General features: G+C 32.5%; 2 protein-coding genes across 4 annotated transcripts; both read left to right on the top strand.

Moving 5' to 3' along the window:
• The first annotated feature begins 133 nt into the window (after positions 1 to 133).
• On the top strand, positions 134 to 17,912 carry LOC143065385 (glyoxal reductase-like). 2 transcript variants are annotated; one of them, XM_076238929.1, is made up of 9 exons: positions 134 to 243; positions 8,649 to 8,729; positions 9,379 to 9,486; positions 10,041 to 10,229; positions 10,440 to 10,531; positions 12,440 to 12,550; positions 13,504 to 13,597; positions 15,235 to 15,331; positions 17,794 to 17,912. In XM_076238929.1, exons 1-9 carry the CDS (start codon positions 174 to 176, stop codon positions 17,819 to 17,821), a joined length of 870 nt encoding a protein of 289 aa, XP_076095044.1. In that variant the 5' UTR covers positions 134 to 173; the 3' UTR covers positions 17,822 to 17,912. The 2 variants fall into 2 exon arrangements, with proteins under 2 accessions (XP_076095044.1, XP_076095043.1); XM_076238928.1 differs by lacking the exon at positions 17,794 to 17,912 and having other exon boundaries at positions 15,235 to 15,409.
• A 3,708-nt stretch (positions 17,913 to 21,620) lies between these two features.
• LOC143062501 (aquaporin-11-like) lies at positions 21,621 to 24,362 on the top strand. 2 transcript variants are annotated; one of them, XM_076234175.1, is made up of 3 exons: positions 21,621 to 21,712; positions 22,237 to 22,883; positions 24,007 to 24,362. In XM_076234175.1, the coding sequence occupies exons 2-3, from the start codon at positions 22,247 to 22,249 to the stop codon at positions 24,261 to 24,263; spliced, it is 894 nt and encodes a 297-aa protein (XP_076090290.1). In that variant the 5' UTR covers positions 21,621 to 21,712; positions 22,237 to 22,246; the 3' UTR covers positions 24,264 to 24,362. The 2 variants fall into 2 exon arrangements, with proteins under 2 accessions (XP_076090290.1, XP_076090289.1); XM_076234174.1 differs by having other exon boundaries at positions 22,237 to 22,887; positions 24,011 to 24,362.
• Positions 24,363 to 24,563: the final 201 nt, after the last annotated feature.

Here is a 24,563-nt window from a genome sequence, read left to right as displayed (position 1 = left end):
AGGTATTTGATAGTAAATTTTACAAGTTTTGAATATGATAAAAGATTTACAGGGCTTTGAATTAAATACAATATAATAAAATATAAAACAAAAAATCAAAATATTATCAAAGGCAAAAATTGGCGGGAAATCCTTTCGAAAATCTCGGACAGTTTCCTTTCTATTTGTGACTGATGTCTAGTCAAGTTTGCAAATATCCTGTGATTGCATTAAACAGCAATACTTTTATACCCTTGGTTGGATGTAAGAAAAACTTTGGCAATGATATACATTCAAATAAACAAAATTATATACAAATACAAATACAAATATTTTTATTGGCACAAACTCATTAACAATAAATGGTTAAGACCTATGGCATTACATACATGTACAACTATAATAATTGACATGGTAGAATGAAAGGTTCCATGATAACATATCATGCTAAATTATGAAAAGTTACAAAATGATGTATTATATAAGTTCACTATTTCTTATATTTAGACATTCTGATATGAAAGAGGAAGACAGTCTAAGTAATAATGCTGAGCTATTATTGACCAATAGAGATATTTTTTCATCAGCGGTAATGTTACGCTGTATTTGAAATATAACATTTATTTTATTTTCTAATATTTCTCGCTTTGAGGTATATCTATTACATTTTAATAAGAAATGTTGTTCATCCTCAATTTCCCCATTTTTACAGACAGGACAGTATCTTTCCTCTCTAGGAAATATATATATATACAAATTAGATTATACCATAAAATGCAATCTAACAATTTTCTTCTATATGTAAAGAGGGTGGTAAAGGGTTATTTTCGTGCAACGTGATCGCCGTTTTTTATTTCACGTTCAACATGTTTTTACTTTTTTATTTGACGTTCAGTCGTGCAAGATGGGTGCCTCGTTCAACGTGTTCTGCTTATTTAATTTTACGTGCATCGTGATTTTCAAAGTCTTATTTGCGTGCTCGGTTTTTTTCAAATAAAATTCAAACACTTGACAGGGATCGTCAAGAAATACTTTTTAAAAACTGTAAACCAATTATATCATAAATTTGTATACTAAATCGGGAATATCAAGTAAAACAAAGAGTTAATATATACAAGAAGACAGTGATTCAGTCACAAAAATTAAAAGGTTCACATAAAAGTATTTATTTTTCGTGCAACGTTCATTACAGAAATTATTTCACGTTTTTTTCGTGCAAGTACCCCCCCCTTTACCATCCTCTGTAAACTGACTAAGTAACTAATTTTATTCAGTATAAAATCCAGTACAAAAGGATCATCCCTGAAACACATGAACACATATAAAAACATATACAAAACAAAACAACAATAACACATAACAGCCAACACTTTTGACACTTATAACAAGCAAGAGACACTCACTCTTCAATATTATGCAATACACCTTATCGCTAATCCCTGCTGACCCGGCCGCTTGAACTTTTGACGCATACAACAATCACTTTTCCATTGTGGAGTCAGATATTTTGTATTATGACGTCAAAGTTTTACGGGAACCTGTGTGATATCCAGTAATGGCAGACAAATAGCGATAAGGTGTATTATTCCCACTGATGAATGTTTAATCAAAATACAATTGTCTATATATATAAGAATTCTGATGAGAACATCAGTCTCCGTACAGTTCATTAGAATTAATCAAAGTTATCTAAACTACAAAAACATGGTATAATATTAACAATGTCATCATAAAACTTTTCCCTCTCATCTTGATAGAGGTTGCATTCACATATAAAATGTAAATCATCTTTCCAATTATGGAACACCTCAAAGGATATTATCCAGACAGGAGTTAATTAAAACTTATATAGTATGCACTAAAAGTTTTCCACAAATAACTTTAAAAAAAATTAGATTCACTCAGTACATGGATAAAATCTAAAATATTTAAGGACTGATAAAATAATTTACGCAATTAAAAGTTAAAAATATCTAGTCCCTATCAATATTTATTTATAAGATTTACTGTACACAACTAAAATCTAAAAATATAGGGTGCTTTATACAATGGAAACAGGACACCCCTGCCTCTACCTATACACATATGTACATAATGTTCATTTCATATCTTTCCTTATTTCACTGAATGTATTGTCTAAACATATTTAACTACAAGTATACAGTTATTATTTTCCTTGTAATTTCCATACACACTGAGAATGGAGTCTATAACACATGTCCGTAGCTAATCTTTGAATTTTGTCCAGTTCAGTCCTATTTCTAAGCAATGGCAGTAGAAAAGAGCTGTCAACAATAAGTTTTATCAGATCCAAATGTCCTTTAAATTGCTTAGACCAATATCCTGTGCCAGTAACTGAAATCACATAAGACTTGAGTTTGCTAAATGTTTCTTTTCTCTGCTGGTGTAAAGCCGGCCACAACAGTAGGAAATGAATTATAACTTCATCTGATGTTTCACAGCATTTACGTAATGCGGACTCCCTGCCACCACTAAATTTAGATCTGTGAGATTCAAATAAATAAGTCCCAGTTAATAGCCGAACTTTTATCGCTCCCTTTTTAACACCTGAGACAGTTGAAGAAAGGCTGGTCCAAACCGGATGTGTACATGTATGTCCAATTCTTATCAAGGTTTTGTCTTTTAAAATATGTTAATGAAGACTTTGTTTCTATTTCTTTAATGAGAGTTTTAGTCCAATAACCCTTAATTGCTAATTTAACTGTTGCTTTCCATTTTAATTTTGACGGTAAATTTTGACTAGTTTAGATATACTTGGCAGATCATATAAAGTTAGTACACCTGTGACCTTACAGAAGAAGCTGAGATGGTTATCAATATTCATGATGACTTGTCTGTCAACTAAGCCTTGAATTGTTGAGTTGTTACATGAGAGAACACTGTATAGAAATAAAAGTTGCCTTTTATGTATTTCTGCCTCAATTGTTAGCACTCCCAGCAGCATAAATACTGATCCAGTGGCTGTTCGTGTAGGTAGAGACTGAATTTTTCACAATGTTTTTGTGTGAAAATGGGCCATGATATCAAGTTGGCTTTGGTTAAGAGGGAGTATTTCCATTCCATATAGCAATCGGGGAATAACATAGCTCTGATATACCTTGTAAGATGTCTGTGGGTTTAGTCCATTTGTTCCATGTAAACCAGTATTCATCAGAGAGTATAGAGTTCTTCTCGCAATGCTGATGCGTGCATCAATATTTAGATTGTTTTCCTTCAATTCTGCTCTTATTAAGCCAAGATGTGTTGTGTCTTCTGATGGATAAACAAGGGTGTTGCCTAGGGTCCAGTTTAAGTCAGACTTGTTTATCTTTTTCAGTTTGTTGAGGATGACAGCTTTAGTTTTGGTAGGATTTATTGTTACTCTTGACTGTCTGGCATGATGAGTTGCAACAGAGAGCATGCATTGTAATTCCTGATGATTGTTGCTTAAGACGGCTATGTCGTCCGCACAAGTTGGGCAGCCAACATAATTTGTGCCAATTTTAAGTCTAAGACTGTTTCTGAACAGCCAAGTCCTCAAAGTATCTAGAGAAGCTGTTTGTTTGGTCAGTTGCAGAATAGTAGAGGGTTTGGATGGGGTTAAATGATTAAAGAATAATGCCCTTAAAAAATGAAGATTAGAGAATAATGGGCTTAAAAATAGAAGATTAGAGAAAAAAAGGGTTAATTTTGGGAAGATTAGAGAAAAAAGGGGTTAATTTTTTAAAGATTAGAGAAAAAAGGGGTGAAAATCAAATGTTTACAGAATAACAGACCCCCTCATCCAGACCCTCATAGTAGTGCTTGCCATTTTCTATTATACAGATTGCATCTTTATTTTTGGAGCCTCTGTTACGTCAAATGAGTTTATGAAACATATCATTGCTTGGATTGTCCATTAATTCATTGTAGAATTGGGTTCTATCCACATACTGTTCCTTTCGGAGTTGTTTGCGAAGATTTCGTTGCGCCAGTATTTTGTCTGTTTTGAGATGATAATTTTTCTTGCCATGAGATTTCCAGAGTTGATATTTTTCTTTACTAGTTTTGAGCAGCATAAGAGTGGTTGGAGATGCCTTGAAATGTGGACCTTTTAATTTGATGATCTTAGATGGTACAGCAACTGTAGCAGCTTTTTTAAGACAGTTGCACAGGAAGTTAATGCTTTCTTTGATCGAGTGACTTTCAATTTTGTGCTGAGAGAGTTCATTACTTATATATGATTATGATATGTTTCATTATCTATATCTTTTTACTGTAGTTTGAATTTACTGACATAGCCTGATTTTATTGCTTTATTCGTTGGTTTTGATTTAACATTCATCTTTGCACTCACGGCAACATGGCTTGAAGTATTGGAGTGACATTGGTCATGGATCTTGTAGTCTGAAAGAAAGGCAGTTGTGGCAATGTGCAAGATATAATCAATTTGAGAGGTTGACATTCCAGAAGTATGAAAAAAAGTTGATTTCTCAGAGCGATGAGATTGAAAATTCATTTCATGTACAAAGGCTTGCAGAAGTAAATCGTGTTTGTTATAGTTTCTGGGCTGTTTTAAAGTGCCATTGCAGTCTCCAATTATGATGATTCTATGCGATACTGAGTACATTGATAAAAGTGAGCTAATAACATCAAGACACTCTGTGTATTCTAGATACTAGTCCCCAGAGTTGTTTGTAGGCATGTATGATGTATACACAAATGATGCATATCTTCATTGGTGATTTCAGCTCAATTGCAATTATCCTGTTGTTTCCTGCAGGGGTGATGGAGTCAAGAATCTTTTCCAAGCTATTGCAACACCACCTTTGCCTCTTGGCCGATTAAAATTTGAAATTTCCTCATTTGTATCACTGCATTTAGTGAACATGTTCATATTTGGTAGAACATTACATAATTATTGTTTTTGAAATTCATATAACCAATGTTCTTGGATACAATTAATGTCAGAAGATGATTCTAATGAGTTTCTAAATAATGCATTTCCCTTCCCTTCCATATTAATTATTGTTAATCTAGGATGTTCTTTAGCATTAATATGAGAAGTTGGTTTTAGAGATGGTGATTTTGCCGGTTTTTGCCTAGGCCTGGATCGGGTGGTATGTCTGTTTTGGATGAGCCCTTAAAAAGAGTTGTTAGATGTTACAGGTTCAGGATCATTCACACTTGTTGTTGGAAGACAGACCCTGGAGGTTACAACTGTTGCTGTATCTGATTGAGGAGGGTAGTTTGAGGACGATATGGTTTGCATAGGATGTTTGCCATCAGGAGGAGATAAGTCTGCAGAACAATCACATGGGATATCACCCGGTGAGTTAAATAGTGGAGATCCCTCTTTGCTCTGAATTTGCTGTACATTTGTCATGTTCTCATTTTCCTAATGCCTATGTTTTGTTATCACTTTTTCAGGAGTTTGCTGTCTATTGCTATTATGAAGCCTAGAAGGAATTATACAGGATTATGTATAGCAGGTAGATGAGACGCAAGTTTTCAAGTTATGGAGTAGGTTTGTATAAAAGTGGCAAACGGCCAGTAGAGTCAACACATCATGGATATTCCCACTGTTGGAAGGCTCTGCTGCTTGGATTTGGGTGCAGAGGCTGAGTCAGGGAGTACGTCGTGGATGTTCCCACCTGTTGGAAATCAGGCACAGAAGAGAACGTTAACGTAACGCGGCATTATTGTATATCCAACGTCGTTTACTTATGACGTTATCTTGTACTTCAGTCATCAATACAAATTCATACAGTTTAGACGTCTTTGTTATATTACATGCAGTTAGTAAAACCACTTTACGATATTGGTACCGTGACCAGAAGAAGATGACTTCAAAGCTGAAATCTATACGAGCGGGACACAGAAGCGCAGTTTCTAGGATTTTAAGAAGATTTGAGGAGAAAAGTGAAACAGAAGAAAAACCGGAAGAGGACGAGCTGGAAACAATTCTGGATACATTAAAGGAAAAGCAAGATATTCTGAAGGATTTGGATAAGAACATTTTAGATAGTGTACAAGAGGAGGATATAGAGCAAGAGATACTTGACACAGATGAGTGTAAATTTATTTTGGAGACGAAAATACGTAAAATTCGTAAATTTATTCACGTTCAAACATCTAATTTAAATGCAGCCGCTAGAAGTTTTTCGCCGCACAATGAGACACTGCAACCCATTCAAAATGTTGGCCCCGTATATAACATAAGAGATGACTCACAAAATACTGGCCTCAATTTCACATCTTTACGTTCAAATTCAAGCGTCAATAGCAGCAACTTTCATCATGTTCATAAACTACCGAAATTGAATTTACCAACATTTGATGGAAACGTACTTGAATGGCAATCCTTTTGGGATTCTTTTGATTCCGCAATTCACAACAACAACACACTAACCGAAGTTCAAAAGTTCAACTACCTCAAATCTTTACTAGAAGGAGAAGCGTCATATACCATTGCCGGATTTGCTCTTACGCACACAAACTATAACAAACGCTTTTACGAGGATTTACAAGGAATGGGAAAATCAAAATCTCAGTTCAAACAGCTCAACTTATATCAGAAATTGGATTACAGGGAGAAACTTACAAGAAAAAAGAACATGAAATAAATGAAACCGTACTATAACAAACTGTGGTTAAAAGATTTAATTTTAATGATGGATTTTAAAGTTAATTTTTATTTCATGTTATTAACAGAGAGACTTTAATTATTTAACCAAGTTTTAAATTTTCACTTTTCGTGGGCCGGAGAATGTTGGAAATCAGGCACAGAAGAGAACGTTAACGTAACGCGGCATTATTGTATATCCAACGTCGTTTACTTATGACGTTATCTTGTACTTCAGTCATCAATACAAATTCATACAGTTTAGACGTCTTTGTTATATTACATGCAGTTTTAGTAAAACCACTTTATGATACCACCGTTGGCTATAATATCAGCCCCAGCACTGTATTTGTATATTGTACCTGATTTGCCAATTTTCTAAGCCAAACTTTCGACAAGGTCTGCTTTTGATGAATTCCATCCCTGTATAGATCAAAAAAGTATTTATCTCTGGTGGTTAATTTTTTGGATTTTGAGGTTTTTTCTTGATGATGATGGCTGATGTCTATTGCGAAATTTGGAGAGAAGGTGTCTAAAGTTGAGTTTATATAGCGAATGCTGCTGTTGAGTTCTTCTACTTTTTTAATTAGTTGTTGCTCTTGGTGTTTGAAGGTTGACGGGTTGTCATGCTTTTTGTATGTGTTGAAATCAAGTATCGAATATGAAGGAATTTCTAAAAATGTAATTTTACAGGCAGGATATGGTTTCAAAAGTTCTACTATTTCTTGGAATGTATCAGTTATTTGTTGTATTTTGTTCTCTTCTGTAGAGTGAGATGAATTTCCTGTCGTAGTTTGTAAGGTCACAGGTGCCTAGCCAGACGTAGAGGTGTATATTATCCAGCTGACCAATTTGTTGGGCTATGTTTTGTTTAAGACAGTTGTACCCTTTGACTGATGTATGAGATGACTTTAACCACCATCTGATCTCCATTCTCATTTACTTTCAAATAAGATAAACAGGCAAGGGAGATAATAAAGAAATGCATCTGGGGGAAAAAACAGTAGTTAGCCAACAGTAACTCTTTACTAACATAACCAGGTTTCTTGGAAAAAAGCTGGAGTTAAATATCAGTTACTCTTTATTATAAGATATCTAGACAAGTAAGATAATACAATGTGTTTCTTATGACAATACAAAAAGCCAAAGATACAAATAAATGCATGCATGGGTGTCAGGGGTACATTTATTACCACTAGTCCAAACAATTATGATGACTTGAAAGGTTCACTGATTTTTTTTTTAAAATAGCCTTTAAAGACGTCATAATTATTTGGACTAACCTACATGGGGGTACCTACGTGATGAATAAAAGTACAAGATAGTTCAAAATTAATTACCTTAACGGTGATTTTTGGTCCCTTAAGTTATGATAAATATACACTTTCCCCAAGACAATAAAATTTTATTGATTATGATGAATCGCATTAAATTATGATCAATTATTTCAAAAAATAGTAGAGCTGCAACTATAACATGCATAATTATTGAAATCTCTGTGGAATTATGATAAGGACATTTTGACAAAGGCTCAAAGCACTAGCAATGACTATATACAATCTTAATCAATTTGACACTAACTGTAGCCGGACGGTAATAAACATTCATACCTTCATCTAACAGTTGTTAATATACAATCTGAAGAAGAAGAAAAATGTTGCAGATGTAGCTAGGTGGGTTGATTGATTCAATATAATGGAATAACTCTGAGTACAACACCACAGAGCATTATAATTTAAATCACACACTTGTATGATAAAGCATTAAACATGGTATCATTATTAACATTTACTCTTTAAGGTAGAAGAATACAATTTATAGTTGTCTTAATTTAATTATAGCTACTCATACGCCAGACATACATTATAGCTACTCATACGTCAGACATACATTATAGCTACTCATACGTCAGACATACATTATAGCTACTCATACGCCAGACATACATTATAGCTACTCATACGTCAGACATACATTATAGCTACTCATACGTCAGACATACAACTTTGTGCTTCAGTACAGTAAAACACATTTTATTTTCATTTTGAGTGATGCTTTATTTCAGTGGGAACCTTCAAGATAAAAGGAAGAGATTTGATTCATAGATGTTTACAAGTTGCTTTGGAATCAGGTTATAGGTCCTTTGGTATGATATATATATATATATGTAGTTATGTTATGAGAATGTAATAAAATCTTCAACAATATACAAATGTTTTTACAATATGTTAAACACCTATAATCACTTCTAGTCCTGAATACACAGTTTTCTTTGGACAAACATTAAATTATATTATATGCAGCGGCTCTCAAGGTTAGTGACTTTAGACTGGTGCATGTGGCGTGGTTAAAATAGAATTTCAAACTTTCAACCCTCTGCCTTTTAATATATTGTTCAGTGCATAATTATAAACATAATCAATAGAAGAGTCCAGTCCTGCAAAAGCTCTTAAATAGCTCTGAATATTAAGAATATAAAACAAAAATATGCTGTCTATAAATGCTCTAATATGGGCATATGAACATAAGCATATATTATAAATAATGAAATATTTATGTCATAAAAACTCTTTTACAGAATTTCAATAAAATAGAACCCATGCTTTGTAATATTAAGTGAACAGTTTTCTTGTGATTGATAGTTTCTAGAATTAGCTAAAGGAAGCAACTAAACTTAAAAAGTGTAATTTGACAGACTGACTATGTAGTAAAGTACTTGCATGTTTAGTCTGTTTCTCTCTGTTACATATACTGCTTCAGTTTATAAAAAAATATTCTGTTTCTCTCTGTTACAGATACTGCTTCAGTTTATAAAAATGAATCTGATATTGGTGAAGCTTTGAAAAAATTACTGCCTGAACATGGACTTCAAAGGGAAGATGTTTTCATAACCAGTAAACTAGGTAAAACACTGTATTCTGACCAATTACAAAATGTTAACTGTGTATTGGCTGCAACTTCATAATGAGATTGCTCTGATGTCTGACTGCCCAAGTTACAGTCCCTCACCTCACTATAAAATAGTAAAGTCCTTTCCATGTCTTTTATAGCAGACTATGCGGTATGGTAAACTCATTGTTGAAGGCCTTACAGTGACATACAGCATTGTATAGTAGTTATTTTCTGTGTCATTTGTTCTCTTATGGGAAGTTGTCTCATTGACAATCATACCTCATCTTCTTATATATAAACAGTTTTTTTTTTTAAAGATTTAATTAAAAGTGCCTCATTAGACCAAGTGGTCTAAACATGCATGTTGATCTCAAGTAGCCTCTTGTTTTAAGGGTTACCTTTTTATTGATGATTACCCAACATTCCCTTTTATTTTATATATACCTTTATTATTAGTAAATTTAAATCATGTATATCTTCTGTGTTTTTGTAAACCTTTGAGGGAAAACAATGATTTTTTTCAAAAACATCTCTTCACCCAAGTTTACTAATAATCTTTTTTAAGGTCCAGCAAATCAAGGTAAAGACAAATGTAGAACAGCCTGTCTTGAGTCCATACAAAGATTACAGTGTGATTATCTGGACCTCTATCTCATACACTGGCCTGGTACCCAGGGTAAAAAACCGGAGGAACTAGTCAACAAGGAATTACGACTGCAGAGCTGGCAGGACATGATACAGTTACATAAAGAAGGTTGGTATTTCAACGATTTACACTCACACACATACAAAAAATACATGAATATGAGTGGTAAAGAAAATCTAGTAAAGGTTTCAATAATTTATGTTATGTTCCTTGAATTCCTTTTCTTATGATGTTCCCTATTTTATGAATAATAATATATGTTAAATAAGAATTTTAATGGTTAGAAAATTTAAAGTTGAACTGGCTTTATAATTGTAGGGAAAGTGAAAGCCATAGGTGTTTCAAACTTCCTTCAACATCATATAGAGGATATAATTTTAGAGACAAGTGTTGTGCCAGCTGTTCTCCAGGTATTTATGGAATTTCTGTAAAGTTATTAACTTATAAACCTGTTATTGTTCACAAATTATTAGTACCACCAACTATAGTTTTAAAATTTAATTTATAGGTTACCATTCTTTCCACATAAATCTTATAAGAAAAAAATAATGGTAACTTGTATAGAAATAATTACTTTACATGTATGTCTCAAAAGAATCTGTTAGTTTGATTGGATAACAAAGCTTGCAGTCATCATACTAAAATTAACCTATATATCCCAATGAAGTTAAACATTTATGATGACACGTGCCATCACAATAAAGTGCACATGTTAATTTAAGAAATAAATGATAGAAATGGATTTGTCATGACCCTAGCCTGTTATTTTATAGGGTTGTAAAAGTGTTGATTGTGTGCACATTACTAGAATGAAGAGCTTTCGCCCTTCATTTAAAATGTGCTTCAGTATTTTTCTAGTAAGATTTCTTGTTAAATGAGTCAATGTATAATGGATTAGTGTTCTTACAAATTAAACACATTTGGAGTTGGGTTTCTTTGGAGGAAATTTATGTCAATAAATACAACATCTTCATATATATTTATTTTCCATTTTTAGCTCACCTGGCCCAAAGGGCCAAGTGAGCTTTTCTCATCACTTGGCGTCCAACGTCCGGCATCTGCCATCATCCTGTGTCCGTCGTTGTTAACTTTTACAAAAATCTTCTCATCTGAAACTACCGGTCCAAATCTAACCATACTGGGCCACAATCATCATTGGGGTATCTAGATTAAAAATAACCCGGCCAACCAACCAAGATTGGCGCCATGGCTAAAAATAGAACATAGGGGTAAAATGTAGACATTGGCTTATAACTCTGAAACCAAATCATATATAGTAAATTTGACGAGGTTTAATTGTTTATTAAGTCAGTAGCTATCTGCCCTGACATTTTTAGATGAATTGGACAACTGGTTGTTAGGTTGCTGCCCCCAATTGGTAATTTTTGAAGAAATTTTGCCATTTTTGGTTATTTTCTTGAATACTATTATAGATAGAGATAAACTGTAAACAGCAATAATGTTTAGCAAAGTAAGATCTACAAATAAGTTAACATGACCAAAATGGTCAGTTGACCCCTTAAGGAGTTATTGCCCTTTGTAGTCAATTTTTAACAATTTTGATTAGCTTGGTAAATTTTTGTAAAATTTTACAAAATATTTTCTCCTCTGTAACGAAAGGGCCAAGTTTATTATAGAAAAATGGTAAGTAGCAAGACTGTTCAGTAAAGTAAGACCTACGAACACATAACCATCACCACAGCACAATTTTGTCATGAATACATATGTATAATTTGTTTAATATGCCCACATATACCAAGATCAGCTACACAGCCTCTAGTTGGTTGTGCCAAGCTGTAATTTCCTGACTTAGAAAAAGACAAAACATTATTTGCACTTCATCAAGACTCTTTCATTTACATTTAAATTAAACTATACAAGACTGTCTTGAATTTGAGGTGAGAGCTTTTTCATCGTGTGGAGGGCTCATTCTGAGATGAGGAACAGTAATACACATGCTGTTTTTCTGTTTTTTGTTTTTTCTAGTGTATAATAAAATAAAATAAGAATTACAATAAGGCTGGACAGCACAAGACGCCACACAACCCAAACCAGCTACCCCCAGGTTCTATGAAAATGTATCACTCATGCAAAAACGAAAAGCAAAATTCAAGAATTGATATAAATAGCCTTGAATAGATACTTACACAAAATGTGTAAACATAAACATTAAATACCAGAAAATACCATATCCTTTCAAATTCACTTCATTAAAAATACATACATGTAAACAGATTTATTTTAAACAAATAATCTTTTAAGTCACTCCGACTCCCCTTTAGTTGTTTTTTAAAAATTGAGTAATTTTTGTTTTTTAGATTGAACACCATCCACATTTAGTACAAGATAATCTGATATCTTACTGTAAAGAAAAAGGTATCCATTTTCAAGCTTATTCATCATTGGGAACTTCTGTAGTAGAAAACAAGGTAATGTTGTTTATATCTGATATTTAACCACTGTCAAATACATAGAACCTGTATTAACTTAAATTGATTGTCTATATTGTGTGCCTATAGCTAGTTGCATCAAAATGTAATATTCTTTTTCAAATAGACATTGAAATTAGCTTTACCTTAATTTATAAATGTGCTTACTCTAAATTGACCAGTGCTGAATCCTCTTTAAACATTGTACCAAAAAACAAGTAAGTATTTTGCATGTTTCAGGAAAAGTCTTGAAATGTCATTTCTTCAGTGTTCCCAAGACACAAGAAAACTTTTTTAAATATGTGATTTTTATACTTTTGAATAAATATATAATATATCCCATATGTCTGGTTCAAATATATATATAGCTTTGAAACTGACATCATTCCTAGTTTTTTTATTGACAACAAGCATTCCTATTGGTACATAATGTGCAACTTGTTCCAATACTCACATGCCTCATACAGATGCGTTTCATTTGACATTCCTGTATATATAACAGTAGATAGCGTTCTCTCACTAAATGATTCAAAGTTTGATGACCAAGCTAACAATGTCTGTCCCATCTTACTTGAAATAAGGAATACAAGATGCTTTCATCTTAAATTGACAATAATTATAGGTTGATGACTTAATTTTATGTAGAAACATTCCAGCATAACCAAGTTAAACATACAAGAAATAAGATGTGCTAAGCAAACCTTAGTATATGGAATAACTAAATAAACAAGCCATAAGAAAATCATGGGAATGGTATACTTCTTGCAGCCATTAGACAGATTGAGTCATTATGATGCTTAGTCAAAGTATTGAGGATTTCTCAGATTTTGATACTTAGAAACAGTCTTAGTGTTTTCAAGATTAAGAGTAAAACCTATGTACATATTTTGCTTGTTTTGAGATGTAAAACTGTTGAATATATTGTTCCTTGAATGCTTATTTGAATTTTTCAGTTGCTCTCAGATGAAACTATTAAAGATATTGCCAAAATCCACAATAAAACTACAGCACAAATTTTATTAAAGTGGGCAGTTCAACAAAATATTGGTAAGTAGGTACTTCTCAATTGTAAGAAAGCTGTAATGATAAGATGAAAAAAAATAAAATTGAATGAATATGTGTTAATGTATCTTAATTACTTTTGTTCAAGGTATTACATACGTGTATAAGGAACAAGTATTAATGATTAATGAAATAACTAAGCACAAACAAAGATTATACAGCAAAACAAATGAAATTATACAGTTGAAAAAAATATTTTAACATATGACCAATTTCATGTATAGCAATTACTTTTATGATAATTCATGTAATTCTTTTTTTAACCCAAAATTGTTTTCACTATCCGATTCAGCCATTTATATGATCTCATATTTTTTACCCTAATTGTTTATATTTACAGGTGTAATACCATAGGTGGATCCAGGGGGGGACCCTGGGGGGCCTGGGCCCCCCCTTTCGTGGGAAAAATTTGGTTGATTATATATGAAATCATTGAAGCATGACTTGAGCGGGCCCCCCCTTAGGAAAAGTTCTGGATCCGCCACTGAATACTAAAGTCTACTAATTTAATCATGAACACATCAGAGAGAACATGGACATATTTGACTTTTTATTGTTTATATTTACAGGTGTAATACCAAAGTCTACCAATCCTGAACACACCAGAGAGAACATGGACATATTTGACTTTTCATTGTTTATATTTACAGGTGTAAGACCAAAGTCTACTAATCCTGACCACGTCAGAGAGAACATGGACATATTTGACTTTTCATTGTTTATATTTACAGGTGTAATACCAAAGTCTACTAATCCTGAACACATCAGAGAAAACATGGACATATTTGACTTTTCATTGTTTATATTTACAGGTGTAATACCAAAGTCTACCAACCCTGATCACATCAGAGAAAACATGGACATATTTGACTTTTTATTGTTTATTTTTACAGGTGTAATACCAAAGTCTACTAATCCTGAACACATCAGAGAAAACATGGACATATTTGACTTTTCATTGTTTATATTTACAGGTGTAATACCAAAGTCTACCAACCCTGACCACATCAGAGAAAACATGGACATATTTGACTTTTTATTGTTTATATTTACAGGTGTAATACCAAAGTCTACCAATCCTGAACACACCAGAGAGAACATGGACATATTTGACTTTTTATTGTTTATATTTACAGGTGTAAGACCAAAGTCTATTAACCCTGACCACATCAGAGAGAACATGGACATATTTGACTTTTTATTGTTTATATTTACAGGTGTAATACCAAAGTCTACCAACCCTGACCACATCAGAGAGAACATGGACATATTTGACTTTTTATTGTTTATATTTACAGGTGTAATACCAAAGTCTACCAACCCTGATCACATCAGAGAGAACATGGACATATTTGACTTTTTATTGTTTATATTTACAGGTGTAATACCAAAGTCTACCAACCCTGACCACATCAGAGAGAACATGGACATATTTGACTTTTTATTGTTTATATTTATAGGTGTAATACCAAAGTCTACTAATCCTGAACACATCAGAGAAAACCTGGACATATTTGACTTTTCATTGTTTATATTTACAGGTGTAATACCAAAGTCTACCAACCCTGACCACATCAGAGAAAACATGGACATATTTGACTTTTTATTGTTTATATTTACAGGTGTAATACCAAAGTCTACAAATCCTGAACACATCAGAGAAAACATGGACATATTTGACTTTTCTTTGTCTCATCGGGATATAGACATCTTAAACAAGTTAGATAAACAGATACATTATTGTTGGAATCCAAAATCTGTTTCTTAAGTTTTTTAAATAAGGTTTATTGTATGTTATTTGACAGTGTTTAATGCCAACAATAGATACAAGATGATGTGGCTTGAGTGCTAATGAGACAACTTTCCATTTAATTCAAAATATTTTAAAAGAAAAACCATTATAGGTCAAAGTAAGAGCTTCAACATGGAGCCTTGGCTCACACCGAATAGTAAGCTATAAAGGGCCCCAAAATATGACTAATGTGAAACCATTTAAGGATGTACACCTCTGAGGAGCCAAAAATTTCTAGAATTAAACTTTTTTCTTAACCTGATTTTTGGGTTTATAAGACTAACAAAATAATTGGTGAAGAAAAAATCATATGGTGGTGCACTTCTTTTTTTGCTACGGCCCTTTGAAAATGCCCAATTGTGATGATTTTCCCATTTTTCATTGATTTTTACCTTTTTTTTGGCTATTATCGTGAAAAAAATCACAGTTCCACAATTAAACTTTTTTTCATACTTTCTATTAAGATGAAGTGGACCAATCTGCATAAATTGTATTTAAAAAAACTATAGGTAGGTGTTAATATAAGAAAGTTTTATCATATTTTGATGCTTTTTTGTGCAAAATTTACCATGCTGTCAATTTTGTATTTTTGTGATTTTTCACAGTTTTAAGAACAAAATGCATATTATTTCAACTTTTTTGTTATTAAATGATTGAAAAAATACATATCTAAGAAATTTGAAAAGACCAAAATGATATGGGATATACATAATTCTTGTAAAATCATTTTTTGTATCCCTCACCCATTTTCTCAAAATTTTGGCTAAAAATACTGACTTGATTGGTCGTAAAATTTAAAAACTGGATTACTCAAAAACCATTCATTGTAAATACATAACTTTTTTCACATAGTTATGTTTGATTATAATATTTTTAAATTTCATTGATATTTTCCACTTGTATCACATGTTTTGGAAATAATTCAAGAACGAGATTTCAACGAGACTGAAAAGTCAGAAGAATACATCCTTAAACAGGTTTTGTATATATATTAAAAAATCATTTTCTATTGTTTTGTTTGAATGATTGATACAATTGTTTAGTTTTTCTCTGTCATCTTCTCACCACTAAGATGTAGCCATGTTAACCACTAACTCTATACACACTGAAACATAGTTTACAATACTTTTCAAGTCTTTTGAAATATGCACAAATGAATTGTGTAAAATTCTTGTTGTATCTTTTGTCAATTAGCAGGCTAGTTTTAGTCATTTTACTCAGTAAGAGCACTGACAGAATATCAGTATGATTGACAACTGTCAAAATCAACAAACTATGACAGACAGGTAGGGTTTAAATAGATTCCCTTCCTCCACGTCCTATTTCAGGCTTATCTTAGTTGATCAAGGTACCTAAATATTGACCTAAAACAGAGTAGACTTTTAAATTACACAACTCAATACACAATTCTTGAAATCCAAGTATTATTTTTGGATACAAAGAGGTTAAAAGTCTCTTTAAATTGCTCTAAGGTTTATTACGGAGACTAAAAAATAATTATCCTTCATCTAAGAGAAATATCTTCATTTGGTTATTTATACTATTTATGAAATATAAACTTAAAACTTTACATATGTGATCATGGTTTGTTAAAAATATTAACTTGTAACTTAATAGAATGTTGCTTCCCATCAGTTATTTTGATCACTTTAATTAAAGGCAGTGTAAAACATGGTGTAAACTATAGCAAAACAAATTTAAAACATTTTGATACTGGTAAAAGACCTAGAATGAGGTGGTATTCCATAATAAAAGATTTTTCATAGATAGTGATACGGTCATCTTGACTAGGGTGTCATTTTGTTAAGTTAAGCTTCCTGGCCTTTTTTGGTGTATCTTCTTGTGACGAAAGATACCAGAGGGACAGTCAAACTCATAGATTGAAAACAAACTGACAACGCCATGGCTAAAAATATATAGACACACAGACAAATAATAGTACAGAAGACAAAACATAGAAAACTGAAGACTAAGCAACACGAACCCCACCAAAAACTGTGGGTGATCTCACGTGCTCTGAAAGGATAAGCAGATCCTGCTCCACATGTGGCAACCGTCGTGTTGCTTATGTTATTTCAAATCAAGTAAAAGCAGCACTGCTGGAATGTTGCTACATAGAAATTGAAAGTTCAATTGGGAAGCTGAAATCATCCCTTTTGTCGTAAAGTTTAGTTTTCAATTGCAACCGACCCTCATTGTGAATTTCTAGATTTAAGTCAAGATATGAGACAGACTTAACTGTATCTGTAGTATCTTTTATCTCTAGTTCGATGGGATAGATTGCTTCAACATAGTCACCAAACTTTGTATTATTTAGTGAGAGAGCATTATCTATATAGCGGATCATAAAGTTAAAAGATGTTGCTTACTTCTTATCTTTCTTCAGAAGAAGTTTCTGTATGAAGTCAGCCACATAATAATAAAGAAACAAGTCGGCAAGAAGAGGGGCACAATTGGTTCCCATTGGAATTCCGACAGTCTGTTGAAAAACATGTCCTCCAAACGTAACAAATATGTTGTCAATCAAGAAATCGAGCATCTTGATAATGTCAGTTTCAGAGAATTTTTTGTTTGAATCATAGTGATTCTTTACAAAATAGGATGTATCCCTCCCCAAGACAAGATACTTGTATCAACGTTCGCCATTCTTTTTAATGAAACAGTAATACCAACTCTTTTAATTTGTCTTTTAGTTTGGAATTGGGAATACTTGTGTAAAGTGTAGAATTTTTAATACTATTGCAAGATGAGAGAGTCTTAGATTGTATGTACTCTAAAAGATCTTCGGAATTTTTTAGTATCCACATCTGATTCACGACACCTCTAGAATAGGCAGTTTCACAATAACTTTAGAGCCCAGCTTTGATTGCTGATATAAAATGGATGTTAATAATTTAGAAAGAGGTTTCGTGGAGCACTTGGAAGACCCAACATTATACAACGGTGTTTGTAGGGACACTTGTGTAGTTTAGGTATCCAATACAGTTCTTCATCTTTGGTTGAAATTCCAAAGGAACAAACAACAGACCTATGATTATCCAGGATTTCTTCTTTGGTAAGTTTCTTGAGGTTATATGTTGAGTTTCCAAGTGAATTGTCAATACCTAATTCATTCACCAAACAGTTTATGAAATGATATTTACACACAAAAACGATGTTGTTTTGGGACTTTATCTGCATGGACAACAAAATATTTGTCCTGGAGGTAGGACAAGTGTTTTGTAACATTTGAGTCTTTAAAATTTGACGTAGCCTGGGTATTGATAGACCCATTTAGTTTCTTAATTCGGAGTTGTACCAAAGACCTCACAGCCTTAATAAACTTTCTCGCGTTAAGGCCATTGCCTGGCATAATCTTCGACTGAATCCATCAGTATTTTGAAGTTGTATTTCCAATTGATTGATTTAGGCTCGCGATATTTCAGACCTTTGGATAACAAATTTCACAGGGAAGTGACTGCCATTGAGGTATCATTTCGTCAGAGAATATAATTAAGATAGTGGCCCAGAATCCTGCATTGAGGTCTCATTCAATCAGATAATATGATTTGGTTACTGGATAAACAAAAAATACTGGCTTCAGAGGAAAATACAATATGGAAAGTTCCTAATCAAATTGCAAAATTTAAAGCTCAAACAAATCAAACGAATGAATAACAACTGTCACATACAGACATTTTCTTACGGAGAAATGGTGGATTGAATCTGGTTTGATAGCTAGCTAAACCTCTCACTGGTATGACAGTAACATGAAATTCTTTTATATTGAGAACGCTGTGTGACCAAACAAACAAACATACTAGGTAAAAATGTAAAAAAATTGGGGAACAGCAGTCAACATTGTGTTATAATCTTAATCATTATAAAAAAAAACCCAATGTATAACAAAGAAGCACAAAAAGGCAAATAGAAAAAAGTAAAATCACAAAAAAACTGAACTCTTAGGAAAATCCAATCGGAAAGTCAATAATCACATGGCAAAATCAAATGACAAAACACATCAAAAGTAGAAAAGCACATAAGCAAAAATGAAAGACTAGAATACAGAAATTAACCATAACACAATGCCGAAATGTATAAGTACAGAGGCACTTCATATGTATCAAAGAAACATTAAAAGGCATATAGATCAAGCACATTAGCAAAAAAGAAAACCAGGAATACCAAAAATTATCATAGAACAATAACACAATGACGGGATGTATAAATACAGTCACGCCATATATATATCACCAAAACAGACTAAACAGTAAAAGTAATGTTCATGAAGACAAATAAAAGAATACTATAACATGTTATGCAGATGATAAACAACTTTACTTCCCAGAATCGATACTTAATGATTATCGTGTATTATAGGAAGATTTATCAACAAGGTCTTTGTACCTTCCGATGAACTTTTTTTAGAAAAAGGACAAGACGTTCTTTTGACATACCCCTGTTTCATCAACGTACTGCTCAGACAATGGGGACGTTTTTGCAAAGTCTAAGTAGGAGCTGCAAACTCTTGAATACAGAATAAGTTGGAAAATGTATATCTCGTATGCAGGTGAAGTTGGTATGTTGCTACTAAGGTGAGGGAAATTGATAATTTCAACATTAAAATCGTCTCGTTTGTCAGATTCTGATGCTGAGATGACCATGTATGTCAAATTCGAAGTATAAGTCCAAAAATGAGGCAAAGGAATCCATGTCTGTTGTTTCTTAACTTTCTAGTTCTTGGGGGTATATAAATGGACCTCAATCAGAGAAGTTTGGATTGTTAATGGAAAGAACAGCATCAATATATCTGAATGTGAAATTAAATGACCTGGCTTCTTTGATCTACTTATTTTTGACAAGTGTCTGAAGGAACTCCGATTTATATGAAAATAAGAAGAGGCACACAGTTTGTTCCCATAGGAATGCCGACAATTTGGTGAAATTATCTACCTCCGAATTCAACAATTATGTTGTCAACAGAGAACTAGATTGAGCTTTCGTTTTTCAGATAAGATCATTTGGATAGTGTTATAGAGACTTGCATTGAGGTGTCATTTCAACAAATACTATAATTTGAATAGTGGTAAAGTGACTACAACTTAGGTATCATTTCGTCAGAGAATATAACTTTGATAGGGGAACAGAGACCTAGATTGAGGTGATTATTCGACTAAATCTAATAATTTGAGTTGAATTGCAGAGACCTTTTCATTTAACATAATAAGATGATATACCAGTAATTTGAATAGTGATAAAGATACATGCATTGATATTGAATTGCACCAGATAATATAATTTTGAAAGTGATATAAAACCTGCATTAAGGTGTCATTTTACCAGATAACATAATTTGGATAGTTGAGCAGAGACTTATATTACAGTGTCGTTTCACTGGATCTATAATTTGAGTTCAGTTGCAGACCAAGATTGCGGTGTAATTTTCCTACAAATATGAGCACCCTGAAATTTGCTATAGGACTTACCATGCAAACATTATTTTTTTGTTATATTTTCGTCAGCTTCCTGTTAATGCGAGAGTATCATTACCGGTAGTTAGAAATAGCTCACATATCTAATTGTTGTGGCTGTTATAAAGATCCCAACTGAAGTCATTTTGTCAGAAAAGATGATTTGAGTTGTGTTATGAGACCAGGGGGAACTCCTAATATCAAATATTTTATAAAAAGGTGCAAGTTTCCCGGACTGCGGTGTCATTTTGTCAGATTAGATGAGACGGGTGGTTGTACAGAGACCATGACTTTGGTAATATTCTATCTGATAAGTTAATGTGCATGTTGGTAAAGATACCTATATTGATGAAGGTGTCATACAGTCAGAAATAGTTTGTGTGATAGTATTGGGGTAGATTCATTTACTGACTTAATCTCATTTCATATTGAAGATGACCACAAGGAAAGAAATTATTAGAAATTTATCACACGATCCATTTCAGGAAAGAAGGAAACTGTACCTGGAACAGCCAAAAAGGTAATACGAGTTTCAGGACATTTTACATGAAGTGGGACATGTAACAAATAAAGATGAAACCCTTTTTAAAGTAATTAAAACTATTCCACAGCCAATGATTAAAATTATGATATGACATAATCGAAGAAAACCCAATATCAATTTTAATCAAATATACAAATACATGTATTAATCATACATAAACATCCGTGACGACAGTCAGTTCATGCGTAACAAAGTATGTAAACTCAAGGATTTGTGTCAAAGATAAAAGTGATAGATTATGAGATGATAGTAAGGTCAAAAAGTTGTGTTCCCAGGGAGAAGGAACATGTACATATAGTTGACGTTTACTAGAGGTAGGTTAATTCCTTTAAACACATTGCATATAATGTTTTTAGTTGTTAAAAGTTAAGTTTTTATTATATCTGCTGTAAAATAAATTGCATATAGTACTGCTTTTCTTCAGAGTTGTGTAATTTACTGAAATCTTTCATTGTGTTTCTTTTTAAAAGTCTAAATCGAACGACCTATCTATTCAAATTTTAACTGAGATAGAATAATGTGCTTTACACTAATAATATTGTTGTAGTTGAACTTTTGAAGGTTCCCCTCTACAAGAAATATATTAATACATGCTTCAGTTTTGCAGTGTATTACTTTCTTTATCAAATCTAATGCTTACAGGCTAATCCATAGTACCTTTATGCACCGATTCGACGACTGCAATTTTTTCATCCTTCTACCCATCTGCAATAAATCAACATAAATTTCAAACTGAAGTAATACTACACATCTCTATAACTTGACTATTTATTAAAAAGAAAATGTAAATATATATGTTTAATTGCATTTAGATCACTATAAATCTTTGATATTTTAGGAATATTACAATGAGTTGGCGGGAACTATGGACAGTACTTATTGGGCTGGACCCTCCTCTTCAATATTTCCCTCCAGCAGTGGCATCAATTATTTTGTTTATTATCATTTTCTCATTCTGTTTTTGCATGCATCGATTATCAGAAAGTTTTCCACCGACAATAAAAATGCTTACTCAAGATTTCTTCAAAACTTTGGCATTTTGTACCTATCCATTTGGTCTGATGATTTTACGGAAATACCATGGGGATATTGGGTACGCTCTTTGCAGCATACCCCTGAACACTGCTACAGTATTAATTCTATCATCTGGCGAAGGCTCGCCCGTCGGTAATTGGTTACTGTTTGTGAAGGGATCTCAGTCACTACAACAATGTACTATTAGAATAATTACCCAGATTGGGGCTGGAATAACAGCTTTTAGAATTGGTAAAACATTAATGAAGTTAGATTTACATCCATCATTTGAGGAGAATCTTAGTCAAACAGAATGTATTGCTGCGCTGAATGTTGCAGTTACAACGGGATTTATTATTGAACTTTTCGGAACAACTTGGGATGTATGGTTTCATTCACAAAACTTTTCAGACAATCTTGTGTTGGATAAGCTCTTGAAATTTTGTAATTCGTCTTTTACCTTTTGCTTAGGTATGTATGGTGTGCTTTTTTACGTTTGCATTCAAACTTATATAGAATGATGACATATATACTCCAATCAGACAGCAAGGTAACAACACACAACATTGAAAAAAGACATATAGATTTGTCACAATAGACTAAACGATAAACCTTTAAAACTAAATATTGAATTTATGTTACATACCCTTTTAATAAATGACGTATATTTGATAAAACTGTTCTTTTCAAGAAAGTTTAACTTGTTTTATTTCCAAACGATTCTAGAACGACTAAAACATGGTAAAAGACTATGTGACCACAATGTGACTGATGGAGACACCTGCGACAGTGTACATATACATGATCTATATCTTGGTGCCATTAAATGAAAGTATACAAACATGAAAGCAGCCATCAAAATGATATAGATAAAGACTAGTAAAAGAGCAGGATACCTATTTGGAATATTACAATCATTCGTTGTGAATGTTTTCAGACGCAATAACTCGCCAGCTGAATGTTAATATTCATTTTCAGACTAGGAATCATGTCTTAGTTGATAAGAAGAAATGGGTTAACACATACATTCGTGAGAAAAATGTTGATTTTACGTATACTTTAAAATATATATAATTTTCTGGAAGTATACACAGCTACTTTTCCATAGGTACTATTTCTGTACTAAAAATCTGTAGTCCTGGAAATCTACTTTTAATATTCATTACTATTTTGTTACTTTAAAATTATTGTAATAATTAGGTACCTGTATCTTAGAGTACTTTATTAGTACTTGAAATTTAGGTACTACAGATTTGTGGTTACTATTGTTACATTTTCAGCATTTTGAAAGTTTTTCTTTTTTAAATCTCTTAAAGTTATGATTTTCAAACATGGAATATTGTGATCACTGTTAGTATTATTTCTGTACCAAAAAAATTAGTACAACTCAATTACTGTAAAATACAAGTACATAAATATTGCAGTAATTTTAAAGTAAAGAAATAGTACTAAATATTAAAAGTAAATTTCCAGTACTACATATTTTAGTACAGAAATAGCACCTATGAAAAAGTAGCTGTGTACATTTAGTTCTTTTATCACTCTTTGTCAATTTATCATTAAGATTTATTAATGTATTTCCCTTTCATTACAGGAAGTTATCCTACTGGCATGTTCAGGGATCCAGCTAAAGCGATTGGCTTAACATTTGGGTGTAAAGGAATAAGTCCAAGTCAACATATATTAGTATATTTCTTAGCTCCGCTAATTGGAAGTTATCTAGCATACAGGTTCATGTTACACAGTACTGCTACAAAAGGAAGTACGATTAAATCAGGGAAAAACTTTATTGATAAAAAAGGAGTTAAAAAGAAGAAGTATGAAGCAGTTTCTATTAAGAAAACTGAATAATTAAATAATAGTATTTAGCTTACGAGTCATGGTTTTATTCTACAATGATCTCCCTTTGTACAAACAGACTTGACAGTGCAATAAAATGATATAGTTAAATATGGGTGTTTTTTTAGATTTGCCTTTTATCCCTAAGATATATTTTAGCGATGTCGGGTGTTGGTGCACAGAAATTAAATTCACAAATTTGATTCTAGACACTCTGATTATCATTCCAACATACTTTGGATGGAATTGGCTCATTTGTTCCGGAAATCGTTAAAAAGGTTTACGTGGGACACAAAATTTAGTCAGGAATTA

Source organism: Mytilus galloprovincialis, chromosome 2 (genome assembly GCF_965363235.1).
Source record: "Mytilus galloprovincialis chromosome 2, xbMytGall1.hap1.1, whole genome shotgun sequence".
NCBI lineage: Eukaryota > Metazoa > Mollusca > Bivalvia > Mytilida > Mytilidae > Mytilus > Mytilus galloprovincialis.
The sequence above is the reverse complement of the archived record's forward strand: the minus strand, read 5'-3'. Positions and strand labels throughout refer to the sequence as shown.

Bases quoted from the DNA above. Each gene is read 5' to 3' on its own strand.
- LOC143065385 (XM_076238928.1), top strand. From the start codon at position 174: ATGTCTAGTCAAGTTTGCAAATATCCTGTGATTGCATTAAACAGCAAT. The intron at 8,730-9,378 runs GTATGATATATA...TCTCTGTTACAG, and splicing joins ATCAGGTTATAGGTCCTTTG to ATACTGCTTCAGTTTATAAA. The intron at 10,230-10,439 runs GTTGGTATTTCA...TTATAATTGTAG, and splicing joins GATACAGTTACATAAAGAAG to GGAAAGTGAAAGCCATAGGT.
- LOC143062501 (XM_076234175.1), top strand. From the start codon at position 22,247: ATGAGTTGGCGGGAACTATGGACAGTACTTATTGGGCTGGACCCTCCT. The intron at 22,884-24,006 runs GTATGTATGGTG...CTTTCATTACAG, and splicing joins GTCTTTTACCTTTTGCTTAG to GAAGTTATCCTACTGGCATG.